Source organism: Oncorhynchus mykiss, chromosome 6 (assembly GCF_013265735.2).
Source record: "Oncorhynchus mykiss isolate Arlee chromosome 6, USDA_OmykA_1.1, whole genome shotgun sequence".
Lineage (NCBI taxonomy): Eukaryota > Metazoa > Chordata > Actinopteri > Salmoniformes > Salmonidae > Oncorhynchus > Oncorhynchus mykiss.
The window spans coordinates 36,969,952-36,987,786 of NC_048570.1; the positions used below are offsets into that span (position 1 = coordinate 36,969,952).

The 17,835-nt window shown below is 41.3% G+C and overlaps 1 protein-coding gene across 1 annotated transcript; it reads right to left on the minus strand.

Annotated features, from left to right (window-relative positions):
• Positions 1-116: 116 nt before the first annotated feature.
• Positions 117-17,814, minus strand: LOC110525876 (nucleolysin TIA-1). The gene is made up of 12 exons (XM_021606355.2): positions 17,454-17,814; positions 15,962-16,058; positions 11,045-11,143; positions 10,097-10,151; positions 9,752-9,839; positions 9,494-9,569; positions 8,206-8,314; positions 7,883-7,978; positions 7,709-7,793; positions 5,867-6,008; positions 5,628-5,779; positions 117-1,449 (listed from the first exon to the last, which is right to left on the minus strand). Exons 1-12 carry the CDS (start codon positions 17,489-17,491, stop codon positions 1,311-1,313), a joined length of 1,176 nt encoding a protein of 391 aa, XP_021462030.1. The 5' UTR covers positions 17,492-17,814; the 3' UTR covers positions 117-1,310.
• Between the last annotated feature and the right edge of the window lie 21 nt (positions 17,815-17,835).

Below are 17,835 nucleotides of genomic sequence, written 5' to 3' on the forward strand. Positions count from 1 at the left end.
CATTTAGGCTTCGGTTAGTCATAAGGTTAGCAGTGTGGCTAAGGTTCGGTTTAAAATCACATTTTATGAAGATAAAGTGTAGAAATATTTTCCAATCGTCAATGAATCACAATGGACACAGAAAATGGTTTATTATATGCACATCAGCCTTTTAATTGGACAAAGCAAGAACAAATATAGTAGCAGAAACATTACCAAACCCCCAGTGGAGGGTTTTTTCAAAACTAAAAAAAGGTCAGAAATTGTCTGTAGACACTGCCTAATCTGAATGATATTGTGTCCGTTCAATTCTAAGGCAACACAATGGGTCTGGTATTAAAACATGTCTAAATTCACATTTCTGATTAGCATTTCTGGTTCAGGTTTTTCCATAAAAAATACTGATCTTACTTCATAGAAAATGGCAGAAAACTCCATTTATGTACAGAATTAGTATTCAAAGTCAAAATTGAGTGAATTTATGCACTGCATAGCAATGCCCTTTTCCCTTCCCAGAAGTCCATGCATCACTGTGCCAGTTACCATGGGTATGCACTTGATAGTGTTGCTACTAACAATGTTGAATTTCTCCAGTTATCAAAACAAAAAGCACCAAACTCCCATTGTGAACATTTGCATTTTCCTTTATACAGTTTGAAATATATGTATGGTTATTTACACATGAAGCAAATTGAGGCCTCCCAAACGAAATACAGGGGAAAAAATTTAATGAAAAAAAGAAATCCTCTTGGAATAATAAAAAAAATATATAGAATACTGTGCAATGTGTCTGCCCTTACAGAAAAAAAGCAGTGGCATCTATCCCTGCAATTGGTTTAATTGAAATCAAAATAAGAAAAAAAACAAATTTAGATTACTTCCATTACTTTTTACATGATTCATTGCATCAAACTCAAAATGGATTATTCATCTTTAAAAAAAAAAAAAAAAAATCACAACCACATTATGTTGACTGTTCAAGAGTCCTTATGAAAATGGTAGCAGTTCGAGACACTAAACAAATCAACAAATGCACAAATCCAAGTGTCTCCTTAACAATTATATTACATTTACAGTTCACTTAAAAAATAGTACCATCCTGCCCATGTCGTCTGTCTAACACAAGGGCAGCATAATACCTGTGTAGTTTATTCCAGTTCTCCATGGCTCCCCTTAACCTCCCATGAAATCAGTTTCATTGGCTTTAGTAGAGGTCAACTTCCACTTCAAATTCCATGTACCAACAAGTCTTAGTCTGACACAAGTGGATGGGATATAACACAGATCCCGGTGATGCTCCAGTAGCCAGTAAAGAGTTGACTATCCCCCTATCAGTGTGTGGGGTATCCAGTGGCTCCCATACCGGCCTGGTTTGCTAACATACTCCCATTCAATCCCTGTGTAGCTTCCATAACCCCACCGTTACTGAGGGCACTCACACCTGTCCACCCAGCACTGGCCGGTAAGTGACTGCAAAACGGGAAAGAGAGAAAATGCCAGCAGGTTAGAAAAGAGGCGGCGACAGGGGCAAGACAGAGGCTTCGTCTCAAATGGTACCCTATTCCCTTTATAGTGCATAACTTTTGTCCAGGGACCAGGTAAAATGTAGTGGACTTATATAGGGGATATGGTGCCATTTGGGACACAACCAGAGAACACACCAAACTGAGCAAGAGCCAGCTGAGGAGAGGATGAGAGAACAAAGGTCAGGGTGTGTCGGAGGATAAACCAAAATCTAAGACAACAGAGAATATGGTAGGAATTGAAAATGGTAACAGGGCGAAGATATGGTACTTGTGGGAGTGGGTATGCGGACAGAGCATAGGCTCAGTGTTTAAAATTAGTCACAATCCACTGCGGTGGAGATTTACTTAAAATAAATACATCTTTTGACTCCTCGCATCAAACAAAGCTGCTGAAATTGGTCAATGTTGCAGAGCGCGGCTGAAGCAGGACCAGCTGCATTTAAATTTGGCCGAGTTGAATTTCACACTTTTTCCCTGAATCCTGTACCACTACAAAGGGAAACATGTTTATCATTTCATGCCTAAACCCCATTCATGACTTTTGTTATTCCTAGTCAAATCTTTAGCAACATCCATTATGCAACAAATACCTGAATGGAAAAGTTAACATTTGGTCAGTCAGCACATTGTGTATTGAAAACAGTCACAGATAAGCTCAATATAGTAACAAGTAGGAGAACATGTAGCTCAGGCTGAGATTTATTTTAGGATTAAACTTCAACTATTGTTCTAGGTAGTCTACTATATCATCAATATTTTCATGGGCGCTCAAACAAATCAGACATTTACATACAAATAAAATGTAAGTACAGTGCCTTTGTAAAATATTCACATCCCTTGATTTATTTCACGTTGTTACAACCCAAATTAAAAATGGATTAAATTGATTACTTTTTTTACCCATCTACACACAATAATGACAAGTTAAAAACATGTTTTTAGAATTTTTTGCAAATGTATAGAAAATATTGCATTTACATAAGTATTCACACCCCTTTGCTATGGCACTCCAAATAGATAGAATTGTGATGAGGCATATATCTGGGGAAGGGTATAAAGCCATTTCTACAGTGTTGAAAGTTTCCAAGAGCACAGTGGTGTCCATTATTGGGAAATGAAAAAAAACAGACTCTGGCTAGAGTTGGCCGTCCAACCAAACGGTCAAGAAGGACCTTAGTCCGGGGGGTAACCAAGAACGCAATGATGACTGACAGAACTACAGAGCTCCTTGGCTGAGATGGAAGAACCTGCCACGACAATGGTCTCTACAGCACTTCCCCAATCTGGGCTTTACGGGAGTAACCTGACAGAAGCCAGTCCTGAGAAAAAGGCACAACTGGAGTTTGCAAAAAGGCATGTGAAGAGAGATCATAAACGCAAAAGACTGGTCTGAAGAGACAAGAATTAGCCTGTATGCAAAGCGCCATGTCTGGAGAAAACGAGGCAGAGCTCATTACCCGTCTCGCACCATCAATACCGTGAAGGATGGTGGTGGCAGCATCATGCAATGGGGGACACTTTTCAGCGGCAGGGCCTGGGAGGGAGCCATGTTCCCTCAAAGATTTCAGCACTGAGCAAATTTCAGGTCTGTTGTGAAAATTCTGGCGCACGTTTAATGTGAACAGGCTGTATGTAGCCTCTAAGTTAAAACTAAGTGGTCAAGTAGGCTTCCGTGGCTATTTGATTATAATGTAAGCCTACCATAAAATGGAAAAGGCATCCCATAACATTTTAACATGGAAATAGCTGTTCTATTGTTCAGCCTAAAGTAGCAGCCAATTTGTGGTGTTCAATGTAGACCTACATTCCATAACTTTGGAAAAAAAAACATGCACGACTAGACATTAAACCTGTTCATCCACTATTCCTTCAGACAAGGTGACTGAAAATGTGTTTGATGCAAGAAACCCCTTTACAAAATAAAACACATCATTATTTCCATACCATTATTACAGAGAAACAGTCAAATTATAACATCCTCTGCCTATTGGCAACTTAGCTTATTCAAGCCGGTCTCAAAATACAACACTGCCCCTTTAAGACAAAAGAAAAGCCCTTTACCGGACTCATTTTTCAAAGATGACTAGAAACGCACACGTTGTGCGCTCTCGTAGGAAGCAATCACTCTCCTATTGCTGACTACATATTATCTAGAACTTGGCTAATAACTCACTAACTAGCAAAGGATATGAACAAATGTGCATGTCGCTACATGTAGCTCTCGCTTTGATCTCAAAAAAGGGCATTTACTCACGACCGCTCATTCTGTTAACAGTCCAGTTCCAATAGAAAGGCACAGATCCATATATGGCAATGATCTATTTTCATATAGCCCTACTGCAGCTGATTGGTTATGGCGCAGCGGTCTGTGTAGATTACAGGCCTGAGTTGTGCCTGTCAATGCAATAGAATCCTACTCCAATGCGTTTGGCCAACAACAAAATAGCTTGCATAGTTTATTTTGTTTCAGGATGTTGCATTGAAAGTGGCTAATAGTGTTGATTCGATCACAATTCCCACAGTAAAGGGAAATGTTGAGTGTTAACAGGGAAAACTCCATAAAGTTGAGTGAAGTTTAATCTAGTGCTTTTTTTGCGCAGGCAGATATTTTTTCTGTGCATCAGTCCTGGGGGAGGGAACATCAACTGGAAAGGATAGAGGGAACAATTAATGGAGCCAAATACAGGCAAATCGTCAATGAGAACCTGTTTCAGAGTGCAAACAACTTAACTGTGGCGAAAATGTATGTTCCAACAGGACAATGACCCTAAGCATATAGCCAAAGCAACTCTGGAATGGCTTCAGAACAAGAATGTTATTGAGTGGCCCAGTCAAAGCTCAGACTTGAATCCCATTGAAAATCTGTTGAATGACTTGAAGATTGCTGTTCACCGCAGCTCCCCATCTAACTTAAGAGCTTGAGAAAATCTGCAAGGAATGGGGAAAAAATTCCCAAATCCAGATGGGTATGTTTTTCACCTTTGCACAAGACAACTCAGCTGTAATTGATGGCAAAGGTGTTTCTACAAAGTATAGACTCAGGGGTGTGAACACTTATGTAAATTATATTTCTGTATTTCAATTAATTAACTTTATTTTTAAATTTTTTAAATGAGCACAAACATTATGGGGTATTGTGTGTAGATGGTTGAGAGAAAAAGCGTATTCCATTATGAATTCAGGCTGTAACAACGTGGAATAAGTGAAGGGATATGAATACTTCATGAAGGCAATATATAATTGCAATTTCTATACAAGGACATCTATTTCTAAAACTAAAACTTTCAACAAATGATTCCAAGTTACTGCATTCTTTGGTTCATTAGATTAGATTTTTTTTTAAAACAAGTGAACAAAACAATCATATTACATAACTGCTGTGATATACTCTGTTTCTGTTGCTATACAAGCAGTTAAAACAGGATTTAGTCTTATGCAGCACTCAAACCTCATTATCAATTTGAGACAAGAAAATGACTCGTGATATTTCAAATGTAGCTATAATCTAAACAAATTCATACAACACCCCATTTCAAGTAGCAATGTACTTAAACTCTTCAGGAGAAAAAATTATATTCAAATTTTGGATGGCAAATGAAAGTTCATACAGCAACAAAACAAAAAATGTCACAACAAAAAAATGAATACAGTGGATGTAACACGTGCACAATAAAATGATGTATCCCTCTGCACTGGGAGAAGCTTCAGAGGGCAGGAGGTCCCGTTTGTGTTTCAACAATCCCACTTTACTCACTGTCTGGGACTATTTAGTTCATTGAGTAGACACTCATATCAGAGACAAGTCCAATTCGACCCAGAACTGTGGCCAATTTGAAAGGCCAAAAAGGGCATTCATTAGTGCTCATTTTATTTTAAAAAATCAAATGGATGAAAATGATGTTATCTATATTTTTTTAATGTGTTTTGTCATTGTCCTCGTAAGCTGGATACGGTGGAGAGGGGAGGTTGAAGGACATTATGGCTCCTTCTCCTGGCCAAAGCTGCAGGCAACTGAGCTAGAGCCTAGCTGCCCTTGGGAAGCCCAAGGAAACTCAAAACACTCAGCTGCAGCCATGGTTGCTGGAAGAAAAGGGAGCCCTGCTGATGTCCTTATGTACTTACTTAAAACCCTGCTGGTTCCAGGCCTGGGCCTGGCCGTAAACCCCATAGGTGGGTACCTGCCACCCGTTGGGGACGTACTGGCCAATTTGCTGGGCATTGCCGTACCACTGGGCATACTGGCCGTAGGGCTGGGCCGCAAAGCCCACTTTGTTCTGTCGTAGGGGAGAGATGACAACAGTGTAAGAGTGTGTGTTTAAGTGGTGTCGATGAGGGGGAAGCCTCTGGCTGTGGTTTCATACCTGGGGAACTTGTTGCACCTGCTGCATAGGACTCATCATGTCTGTGGTCTCTTTACCCCAATAACACTTCACCATATGGCCCTCTATCGAAGTCCCATTCACAGACACAATGGCATGGGCTGCTCCCTCGTGAGAGGTAAAACTGCACAAAGGAGAGGCGTAAAAAATAATGATTGCAAGGTACTGAGAAACATATGCGGAAATTATACACTGCTCAAAAAATAAAGGGAACACTTAAACAACACAATGTAACTCCAAGTCCATCACACTTCTGTGAAATCAAACTGTCCACTTAGGAAGCAACACTGATTGACAATACATTTCACATGCTGTTGTGCAAATGGAATAGACAACAGGTGGAAATTATAGGCAATTAGCAAGACACCCCCAATAAAGGAGTAGTTCTACAGGTGGTGACCACAGACCACTTCTCAGTTCCTATGCTTCCTGGCTGATGTTTCGGTCACTTTTGAATGCTGGCGGTGCTTTTGCTCTAGTGGTAGCATGAGACGGAGTCTACAACCCACACAAGTGGCTCAGGTAGTGCAGCTCATCCAGGATGGCACATCAATGCAAGCTGTGGCAAGAAGGTATGCTGTGTCTGTCAGCGTAGTGTCCAGAGCATGGAGGCGCTACCAGGAGACAGGCCAGTACATCAGGAGATGTGGAGGAGGCCGTAGGAGGGCAACAACCCAGCAGCAGGACCGCTACCTCCGCCTTTGTGCAAGGAGGAGTAGGAGGAGCACTGCCAGAGCCCTGCAAAATGACCTCCAGCAGGCCACAAATGTGCATGTGTCTGCTCAAACGGTCAGAAACAGACTCCATGAGGGTGGTATGAGGGCCCGACGTCCACAGGTGGGGGTTGTGCTTACAGCCCAACACCGTGCAGGACGTTTGGCATTTGCCAGAGAACACCAAGATTGGCAAATTCGCCACTGGCGCCCTGTGCTCTTCACAGATGAAAGCAGGTTCACACTGAGCATGTGACAGACGTGACAGAGTCTGGAGATGCCGTGGAGAACGTTCTGCTGCCTGCAACATCCTCCAGCATGACCGGTTTGGCGGTGGGTCAGTCATGGTGTGGGGTGGCATTTCTTTGGGGGGCCGCACAGCCCTCCATGTGCTCGCCAGAGGTAGCCTGACTGCCATTAGGTACCGAGATGAGATCCTCAGACCCCTTGTGAGACCATATGCTGGTGCGGTTGGCCCTGGGTTCCTCCTAATGCAAGACAATGCTAAACCTCATGTGGCTGGAGTGTGTCAGCAGTTCCTGCAAGAGGAAGGCATTGATGCTATGGACTGGCCCGCCGGTTCCCCAGACCTGAATCCAATTGAGTACATCTGGGACATCATGTCTCGCTCCATCCAACGCCACATTGCACCACAGACTGTCCAGGAGTTGGTGGATGCTTTAGTCCAGGTCTGGGAGGAGATCCCTCAGGAGACCATCCGCCACCTCATCAGGAGCATGCCCAGGCATTGTAGGGAGGTCATACAGGCACTTGGCGGCCACACACACCACTGAGCCTAATTTTGACTTGTTTTAAGGACATTACATCAAAGTTGGATCAGCCTGTAGTGTGGTTTTCCACATTAATTTTGAGTGTGACTCCAAATCCAGACCGCCATGGTTTGATAAATTTGATTTCCATTGATAGTTTTTGTGTGATTTTGTTGTCAGGACATTCAACTATGTAAAGAAAAAAAGTATTTAATAAGAATATTTCATTCATTCAGATCTAGGATGTGTTATTTTAGTGTTCCTTTATTTTTTTGAGCAGTGTATTTCAAGGATACTAAATGTTTGTCAGGGGTCTGTTTAGTGATTTGATCATGACATACCGCACAAAAGAGTATCCTTTGTCTGGGAACACACGGATTTCCATGATTTGTCCAAAGGGGGAGAAGGTCTGTCTCATCAATTGTTCTAGAAAACAGGAGGGAGACATGTCAAAGACCTGTGTTAGTTTCTCTCACACACACTGGAAGTGACCACTTCAATAACAGACTACTGACCTGTTAGACCAGTGCCGACTCCTCCACAGTACACAGTGCAGTTACTGGGGCTGGACTGGTTCACAACCTCATCAAAGGACAGGTGCTTCGTGTTTGCTTTTGGAAACAGGGTAGTGTGTAGGCATTTAGAGTGAATAAATGCATTGCCATTCAACAAAAGAGGATCAGAGGGACATAAAATATAATAAAATGTATACAATTTTTATCTGCACTTAACCAGTTTTTGAGGACAAAATAGATGTAAAAAAAATTATGGTAAGATAAAACCAACCATTTCTGCTCAATAGCAAATTGGCTGGAAAGCCTATCTTGTCTGGACTCACTTTCATAGGTGGTTTTAGGAGCTGGGGGCTTTCTAGTGGCCCAGTTGGTCCTGATCTGTCTGCCGCCTAGCCATTGACCACCCATCTGCTGAATGGCGTTTTCTGCATCCTGTTGGTAGCAACAGATTTTACCGTAATTTCCGGACTATAAGCCGCTACTTTATTCCCACGCTTTGAACCTCGCGGTTAATACAATGACGCGGCTAATTTATGGATTTTTCCCGCTTTCACAAGATTCATGCCGCCAAAAAACTGAGCACCGTCACATAATGTGACGTAAATCGAGCGCGCTCAAACTTCCCATCATTCTGATTACAGTAGTCATTTTGTCACCCTCATCATGGCAAAGACACAGAGAAATGCATATGATGCACCTTTCAAAGTGGAAGGCGATCGATCTGGCTGTTGGAAAAGGAAATAGAGCTGCTGCACGGGAGCTTGGCCTTAATGAGTCGATGATAAGACGTTGGAAACAGCAGCGTGAGGAACTGACTCAGTGCAATAAGACAACAAAAGCTTTCAGAGGGAAGAAAAGCAGATGGCCCAAAGTATTTGCAGCCACTCGACATCAGTGTAAATCGTGCATTTAAGGTGGCGCTCCGTGTTCAGTGGGAGGCTTGGATGACAAGTGGGGAGAAATCCTTCACTAAAACGGGCCGCATGCGAAGAGCAACTTATGGTCAAGTCTGCCAGTGGGTCCTGACAGCGTGGAGCATTGTCAAAAAATCCACTATCATCAACGGGTTTCGAAGAGGGCGTGTTGAAGAGGGCAGCATGAGCTCAGCGGGGAATTTGCCTCCAGATGAAAGTGATGAGAGCGATAATGAAAACGATCCAACATCGGATGAAGCAATTCTGAGGCTATTCAACGCCGACAACGAAGGAGATGACTTCAGTGGTTTCAGTGCACAGGAGGAGGAAGATAGTGACCAATGACTTTCTTGGTAGGCTACTGTGTACTGCTATTTTTTATTTTTTTGTTACAAGCCGTGTTTCGTTAAAGCCTATTTATTTTTGTTACAAGCCGTGTTTTGTTTCAATGTACCGGTAGGCACCTGCGGCTTATAGACATGTGCAGCTTATTTATGTACAAAATACATATTTTTTAATAATTCAGTGGGTGCGGCTTATATTTAGGTGCGCTTAATAGTCCAGAAATTACGGTAAATCACATGACCCATCGACACACCCAATACCAAAGGATAATGTTATGACTACATATACAGGAACCCCTTCAGTTATGACTAAATCCTCTATGTAAGTGATTTCATCCAGCTATAACGCTTACCCACTTGTTGAAGAAAGAGACAAAGCCATAGCCTTTAGACTTCCCCGTCGCCACATCTTTGACCACACGAGCATCCCTGAGGAGAAACACACTTTACTCAATACGAAGGAGTAAGGTGATCATACAAACAAACTACTGTCTGATATGTCCTAAAGAGTCATGTGTGATATCAAGCCATCCAATGTATTATTATTATTAACTCATGAGTGACTTACTAATCTTGTGAGATCAACAGAGCACAAACATTGAGGTACTTACGATATCCTCCCAAATGGACCAAAGGCCACTTTTACATCATCTGTGGTGATTTCTGGGCTGAGGTCTCCAACAAAGACATGGAAATGATCTGTTGAAGGACAGGAGATATGACTACTGTGACTCCTTGCTGAATAGCACTTTCTGAAGAAATCAAGAATTGGCTTGTTTTTATTTCGGGGGGGACTACCACAGCTCTATGGTCTTCCACACCATAGAAATATGGAAGTCTCCGGATAACAGCATCTGCTAATTGACTAAAATGTCAATTTAAAATTACCACATTCTCAGAGGAACCCTCACTAAGGTTTTCTATGGAACTGACTGAAAAGGTAGCTAGGCACTTACTGCTTGTGTCTTTTTTCTGACTGCTTGGTGTTGTGGCCCAGTTGACTTTAACCTCCTAAAGAGAGAAGGGAAGAGAGAAAACAAGCCAGGTAGGGTACATTTATGTCATTTAGATACAGTATTACTACCTCAGTGTGGTGCTTTGTGTGTGAAAGAAATGAGCCAGCCATGACCAAACACAGTGTGAATCTCTGAGTGCAGTGATGAGCAGAGAACAGAACACAGAACACCTGAGCACTCAAACTGGAACATAAACAACGGAATAAAAGGTCCAAGTAACAAAGGACTTACAAACCAGTGACATTATCAACTTGTATTACTCTTCAAATGGTCCTTCATTACCTGTTGAGGATAACATAATTTGCACTGAATATATTTCTGCTGAGGTTAGGACCGATATTTGTTGTGAAGCTGTGGGTCTAGAAAAGGTACAGAAATTGTTTTAGTTGGCTATTGCCAAGGACTATGTAATACACAGTTACTGTGGATTCCTTTGGATGAGGAAAGGGCCCATTTCCCTTGAAAAGATAGTGGTTTCCAAAATAAAACTGATCGGTCAAGAACATATTTTAAATATCTAAGCTATAGTCAAATCAACCACTAAGAGAGAATGCATTTGATGTCCATACAACAGACCTAGCGCACTCTATATCTGAAGAAACGGAATCAGACATTATACATGGACATGTCAGGTAATCAGCATTGGAACCAACTTTGCAGGTTAAGTCATTATTTTAAATCAGATCACATCTATTAGTCTCATTTATATAAATCGAAATAAGCCATCGTCACTTTACAAAGCAATTCAGAAATGTGTCATTTCAACTTTGGTGAGATAGTCGCTGCCCGACTCAGATAATGCTCTCATAATTTAGGCCTACTGGTTGGTCAAACTTCTGCGACAACAACCCACCCATCCCAACTCACCCTTTAGATACGATAGCTTACCTTACCCATAATTTTCCGTCCATTCATGGCAGCCAGTGATGCAGCAGCATGCCTGTGCTCATAGAACTCCACAAAACAGTATGGGTCATTGCCTGCAGTCTGTAAGAGGACAACAAGAGTTAGGCTACAAAGAGTCCAAAACATTGTCTGTTAACCACATGTACTTGTCAGACAGTTACCATTACCATAAACATCTTCCGATTAAGAGTGAACATTTGAACTAAATTGGGATAGTTAACAAAAAATCCCTAACCAAAAACAAATGCTCTAATGTTAGATATACATCTTTCAAATTATTTCTCACAAATATAAAGCACTCTGCACGTCTGATGTTAAGTTGGAAAAATGTCCTGTACGGCAGGCAATACATTTAGGTGGTGAAATGTAAACGTTGACGTGGAACAGAGGCACAGTAATGCTAGTACAGATGCAATATTTAACCATCTGAAAAGGGTGGAAGCCAAACCGTTGCTGGCAGCAACACAGGCCCCCAACAGACAAGACAGCGTCGCACAAAATAAGTGCGATAAGGGACAGCGTGAGAATACCACAGCTCTGACTACATAAATGATTGCAGTTCAAATGCAGCCATTGTCAATGGTTGAGGGTGTTGGCTTCAATACCCGATGGCATATCTAGAACAAGATTACAACATGGAATGTGGAAAAACCATGATGGCCTGGGTAAAGAAATCACATCACGATTGCTCTGCAAGAACAAAGCGTGAGCTCTCAAACCCCATAGATGGCGTTAAGAAGAGATTGTTGGACATCTGAACATGCTGTCATTCATCATTGCAATGAGTCATTATTACATTGATGAGAAGTGGGACATGAAGTCTCTTGTACTGACCACTGAGAACATTGAGAAACACACAGCCATAGAGATTAAGGACTAATCTGTGCCATTATAGCATTTGTAAAACCATGGGCAGTGCCATTGAGGCTATAGGAAACACCACCCAGTTGACTACTTTGCAGGGGTCTTTCTAGGGAGTTTTTCCTAGCCACCGTGCTTCTACATTGCTTGCTGTTTGGGATTTTTGGCTGGGTTTCTGTACAGTATTTTGAGATATCAGCTGATGTAAGAAGGGCTATATAAATCAATTTGATTTGAAAAAAACATGTTCAATAATTATCTCACTTGTTAGCTGGTGGTCAACTGTGGCCATTGAAGATAGCAGTGTCGATCAGATGGAAATTATCTCATACAAATTGGTGGTTTTTAAGAGCGCATGCCACAAAGCTGTTTATCATATCCACCTTTATGCAGTGCCCCCATTTTGCAATTATAGTCAAGCATATTGTCTGGTTTGATCTTTCGCTCTCCCATCAGGTGGTCCACCTTCCCTGTGGCTCCCTCTTCCCCTGTAGCGCCACGGCCTAGCGATTGGTGTCCTCCACTATGTCCCTGTCAGAAACAGCTTGAAGCACTCTGCCTCAGAGGGAGATTGCAAGGGGCTTTGCACTCCAGACTGGGACTCAACGCCAACAGCAGGGCCAGGAGGGGTGAAATGGCTTCACTACCAGCATCTTAAGAGGGACCTGGGACTTTGTCGGTGGTCTGGGTTCTCAATGGCCACAAGGTTGGGGGCAGCTCCTCACTGTCAGGGTCTGATACCTCAGAATAACTGTCAGAATTTACAAAAATCTCCTGAATTTCCACAGTTGTGAGTTGTCTCCATTTGAAAGGCATTGCTAATGCTACAGCTTAGCCCACTAGGTACATACATAACACTGAATGGTGCCACGTTGAGTGTCGGGGTGATGTTATTGGTTGCCAGTGTGGTGAAACTGATTACTTATTTCCACAGATTGATTGTTTACATTATGGTTAGAATTATTAATATGGCAAGTTAGAACTAACACAGCAGGTTATGAGAATTAATGTAGGAAGTTAAGAGAACAAGGTTAAGGAAAGAGTTAGGCTTAGTTACAGTCATCAACAACTGTTGCCCCCGATGCGACCACAAGACGCGACCACTAGTAATTAGGGCAACAAACTTCTATCTAGCCACAGAGGTAGAAACGTAAACAAACCATCTGTGGCAACAAGTCACCACTATCATAATACAGGCACAGACCATTTGAATCAATAAATCACTATCAGAAAATGGTTTGTGTGGTAATATTTGAATTATTTACTGTTTTATTCACATTTTGAAGTACTGGTGACAAATCATAGACTATACAAGAATCGGAATGCAATGACACTCACTGGTCAGTTTATTAGGTACACCCATTAGTAAGGGGTCAGACCCCCATTTGGTAGTCTGCTGCAATAGCCTATCAGTGACAAGGATCGACGATTTGTGCGTTCCAAGATGCTTTTTCTGCACCGTTCCTTGTCTGTTCGTGGCCCACCTGTTAGCTCATACGATTCTTGCCATTCTCCTGCGACCGATCATCAACGAGTTGTTTTCACCCACAGGACCCACATGTTTTGTTCGTCACACCATTCTCAGTAAACTATCGACACTGTCGTTTGTGAAAAGCCCAGTAGAGGGCATACGTTTCTGAGATACTGAATCCAGCGCGTCTGGTACAGACAATCAAACCACGCTTAGGGCACTTGTTTTTCCCCATTCTAACATTCAATTGAACAGTAACTGAATGCCTCTCTGCCTGCTTTAGGCAAGCCATGGCCATGTGACTGTCTGCAGGAGCGATCTGTTTTCGTGAACGGGGTGGCTAATAAACAGTCCAGTGAGTGTATGAAGTGAGCAAAATATTTCTGGGAAGGTTGAACTGATTATGATGAGCTAATGCTAAACTATTTGCTGGCTATGTGTGTTTACATCATTCAATCCATTCGGGGTGTCACAAACATCTGTCAGACCAAAGATGCTACGGTAACGGAAGTAACTGATGGTAGTCACCACCCCCCCTTCAATATGCATACAGAAAACAGACCCAACTCATCACCTCATCTTTGGTTGATGCAGAAAAACAAACACTGTGGCACACACAAACTACCCGCCGTCAGATTACTTTCGACGTTTAGAAAGTGTTTTACTCAATTATTTCAATCACTGGTGAGCTCACCCATGATGTGATGAATTGTAAATAGTAACTGGTTTCTAACGTTTAGAAAGTGTTTTACTCAATTATTTCAATCACTGGTGAGCTCACCCATGATGTGATGAATTGTAAATAGTAACTGGTTTCTAACATTTAGAAAGTGTTTTGCTCAATTATTTCAATCACTGGTGAGCTCACCCGTGATGTGATGAATTGTAAATAGTAACTGGTTTCTATCAGCCGAAAGCTGCTAAATATGACCGCTTGTGTTAGCTCACTACTCAGAGATAGGGCTACATTTCCAGATTTGGATGAGAATTTTGTTATGCTGCTTCTACTTCTGTGAATGTCTGAACATTGCAACCAAAAATTATCTGCTCACATCGAGGACATAATGTTGTAAAGACTGTTTGTGCCAAATATTTCGGTGAGAAAAATATTATGGCCTGCTCGAACACTAACTGTTGAGTCAATCGTAACTAACTATCTAATGAAGTGTTCTAATTACACTGGTTTGAGTATATGCTGCAGGGACTACTGTAGAATGATCACACCTGTGTGTTCATACACATCAAAGGGGTAACTACGATCGTTACTGAGTGGGTGGGGGACAGCAGTAAGGGGAGCGCCATTGTCAAGTAGATATAACTTCATTGCCTCCATAGAGGTCATATGGAATGGTACGGAATCTGACCATATCTTGGATTGTTTACTTTTTGGATATAGGGGGCGCCATTTTAATTTTTGGATGAAAAACGTTCCCGTTTTAAACAAGATATTTTGTCACGAAAAGATGCTTGACTATGCATATAATTGACAGCTTTGGAAAGAAAACACTGACGTTTCCAAAACGACAAAGATATTGTCTGTGAGTGCCACAGAACTGATATTACAGAAAAAACCCAGATAAAAATCCAATCAGGAAGTGACGCATTTTTTGAAACCGCCTCATGGCAATGACTCCTTATATGGCTGTGAAGGAGCTAGGAGTCAGCTTACGTTTTCCACATTTTCCCCAAGGTGTCTGCAGCATTGTGACGTATTTGTAGGCATATCATTGGAAGATTGACCATAAGAGACTACATCTACCAGGTGGTGTCCTCCGTCGCAATTATTGCATAATCTCCAGCTGCAGTATTTTTCCGTTTGCCTCTGATGAGAACTGCCAGCACTGATAGATTATCGAATAGATATGTGAAAAACACCTTGAGGATTGATTCTAAAACAACGTTTGCCATGTTTCTGTCGATATTATGGAGCTAATTTGGAAAAAAGTTTGGCGTTGTAAGTGACTGCATTTTCCGGTCTTTTTTTTTGTCAAACGTGATGAACAAAAACAGAGCTATTTCGTATACACAAATAATATTTTTGGGAAAAAATGAACACTTGCTATCTAACTAAGAGTCTCGTCATTGAAAACATCCGAAGTTCTTCAAAGGTAAATTATTTTATTTGAATGCTTTTCTTGTTTTTGTGAAAATGTTGCCTGCTGAATGCTAGGTTTAATGCTATGCTATCAATACTCTTACACAAATGCTTGTGTAGCTTTGGTTGGAAAGCATATTTTGAAAATCTGGGATGACAGTGTTGTTATTAACAAAAGGCTAAGCTTGTGTTTGAATATATTTATTTCATTTCATTTGCGATTTTCATGAATAAGAAACGTTGCGTTATGGTAATGAGCTTGAGGCTATGATTACGCTCCCGGATACAGGATTGCTCAACGCTAGAGGTTAATTCACATGGAATTTAATACATTTCTCAATTTAATGGAGAAAAAAAAAACTAAACATGGCAGTTTAAACATTAAGCAAACATTTACATGTGTCACGTCCCTAATATCAAAATCATACAAATCGCAATCTCTCACTTGGGTCCAGGACCCAGGGATACTCACATCAACAATCATTTTACAGCTCTTGCAGGGTCCGATCTGTGTGAAAACCTGTAGGATGAGGGGCTCAGTGACATCTCTGGACAAGTTCCCTACATACCTGGAGTAGAGGGGAAAAGACAAGCACTTGTGACCAGAAAGTTACAACTTCCAGGAAGTTTACTTTGTCCAGGGAAGCAAACTTTTAGGGTGATATGCAGTGGTGTACAGTACTTAAGTAACAGTACTTTAAAAAGTACTACTTAAGTAACTTTAGGAATCTGCACTTTACCATTTGACAACTTTTACTCCATAACATTCCTAAAGAAAAATAATGTACTTTTTACTCCTTACATTCTCTCTGACACCCAAAAGTACTTGTTACATGCTTAGCAGGATACGAAAATTGTCTAATTCACTCACTTAACAAGACAACATCCCTGGTTATCCCTACTGCCTCTGATCTGGCAGATTCACTAAACACAAATGCTTCATTTGTAAATTATGTCTGACTTGTTGGCTATCCGTAAATAAAATAAAAAATTGTTTTAATTGTGCAGTCTGGGTTGCTTAATATAAGGAACTTGAAATGATTAACACAAGTGTATTTAGAACCAAATACTTTGAATTTTACTGAAGTACTATTTTACTGGGTGACTTACTTGAGTAAAAGTATAAATACCTTAATAGAAAGTTACTCAAGTATGACAATTGGGTACTTTGTCTGGTGGTATGGCTGCACTCAGCTACACTACTAGCTAGACAGATACACTTAGTTATATAAGTTAACCTTCTCTAACACTTGCATTTGAAGCATGGTTTTTCAAGTTCTGGCCTTCCCACTAAACTGAAAGCAACTTGTCTGACTGTCGTTGACGTGGCCATCTTCCTCCCCAGAGACTGGTAGAAAGGCATACATTTTAATTTATTTTTTAATAACAGTGGCGGCCACGATTTAGCAACGGCAGTACACCACTGCTAAATGCATATAGGGGAAACACTTCGCTAGTTAGGCCACCTAGCTAGCCATCATATTAAACTAATAATCAGTCCATAACATACGGATAATGCTTGCTTCTCTGCCAAACCGGTACATTTAACTAGTAACACAGTACAGTTAGTAGCTAGCTAGAATTTCTGAAATGGACAAGTGAACCATGGCTACACTTAACTCACTACCACGTTATTTTTATGATCAAGTAATGCACTAACTAGTTAAAACGATATCTAGCTAACCAATGTGTTTGGTGAGACAACGTAACGTTAGCTAGCGAGCTAGTAGCTAACGTTACCTAGCTATGTGTTCTGAGAAGGCTCGAGCCATGGACTGACATGATTGAATTGCACCATCAACTTTCTTTTCGTTAATGGTCACACCGTGACAGTCGACAAGACATGAGTACATGGACGTTTTTAAATGCTGGAGTATACTTTCTTTGTAGCCAGCCCCATTTGAAGTAGCTAGCTAACGTTACTGGATTGATATATGGCTAACTAGCCCGTGTTAGCTACTTACAGGGTTTTGGGCTGTTCGTCGTCCATCATCATCATCATGTTTTTGTAGGTCGTGCCCTGAGTGAGTAATCCGTGTAGCTATGGTATTTTGAGTAATGCACACACACTTTCTAAGTATGTGACCTTTTGGATAATGCTCATGTAGACTTAAACAAGTTGTTATAAAAAGGCGCACAAATCAACCCAGTCGCTGACCGCAAACCAACAATTTGCTTGTATGAACAATGGTTGAACAACCGAAGAGGAAGATGGCGGAAAATCAGGGGATGTCCACCACCGTCACATGCGCAATGAATGGACCATAATTAAATCATTTGTTTCGCATTTCAGCAGCAGCAGGCGTCAGTAAACCACGAATACTAATCATATTTCAAAACAATCTC

What these genes read in the sequence shown, in the direction of transcription:
- LOC110525876 (XM_021606355.2), bottom strand. Translation starts at nt 17,491, where the DNA reads ATGATGATGATGATGGACGACGAACAGCCCAAAACCCT. An exon ending in GCTGTAAAATGATTGTTGAT is followed by an intron (nt 11,144 to 15,961) that starts GTGAGTATCCCT and finishes GTCCTCTTACAG; the next exon opens with ACTGCAGGCAATGACCCATA. An exon ending in AAAGGATACTCTTTTGTGCG is followed by an intron (nt 6,009 to 7,708) that starts GTATGTCATGAT and finishes TCCTTTGTGCAG; the next exon opens with TTTTACCTCTCACGAGGGAG.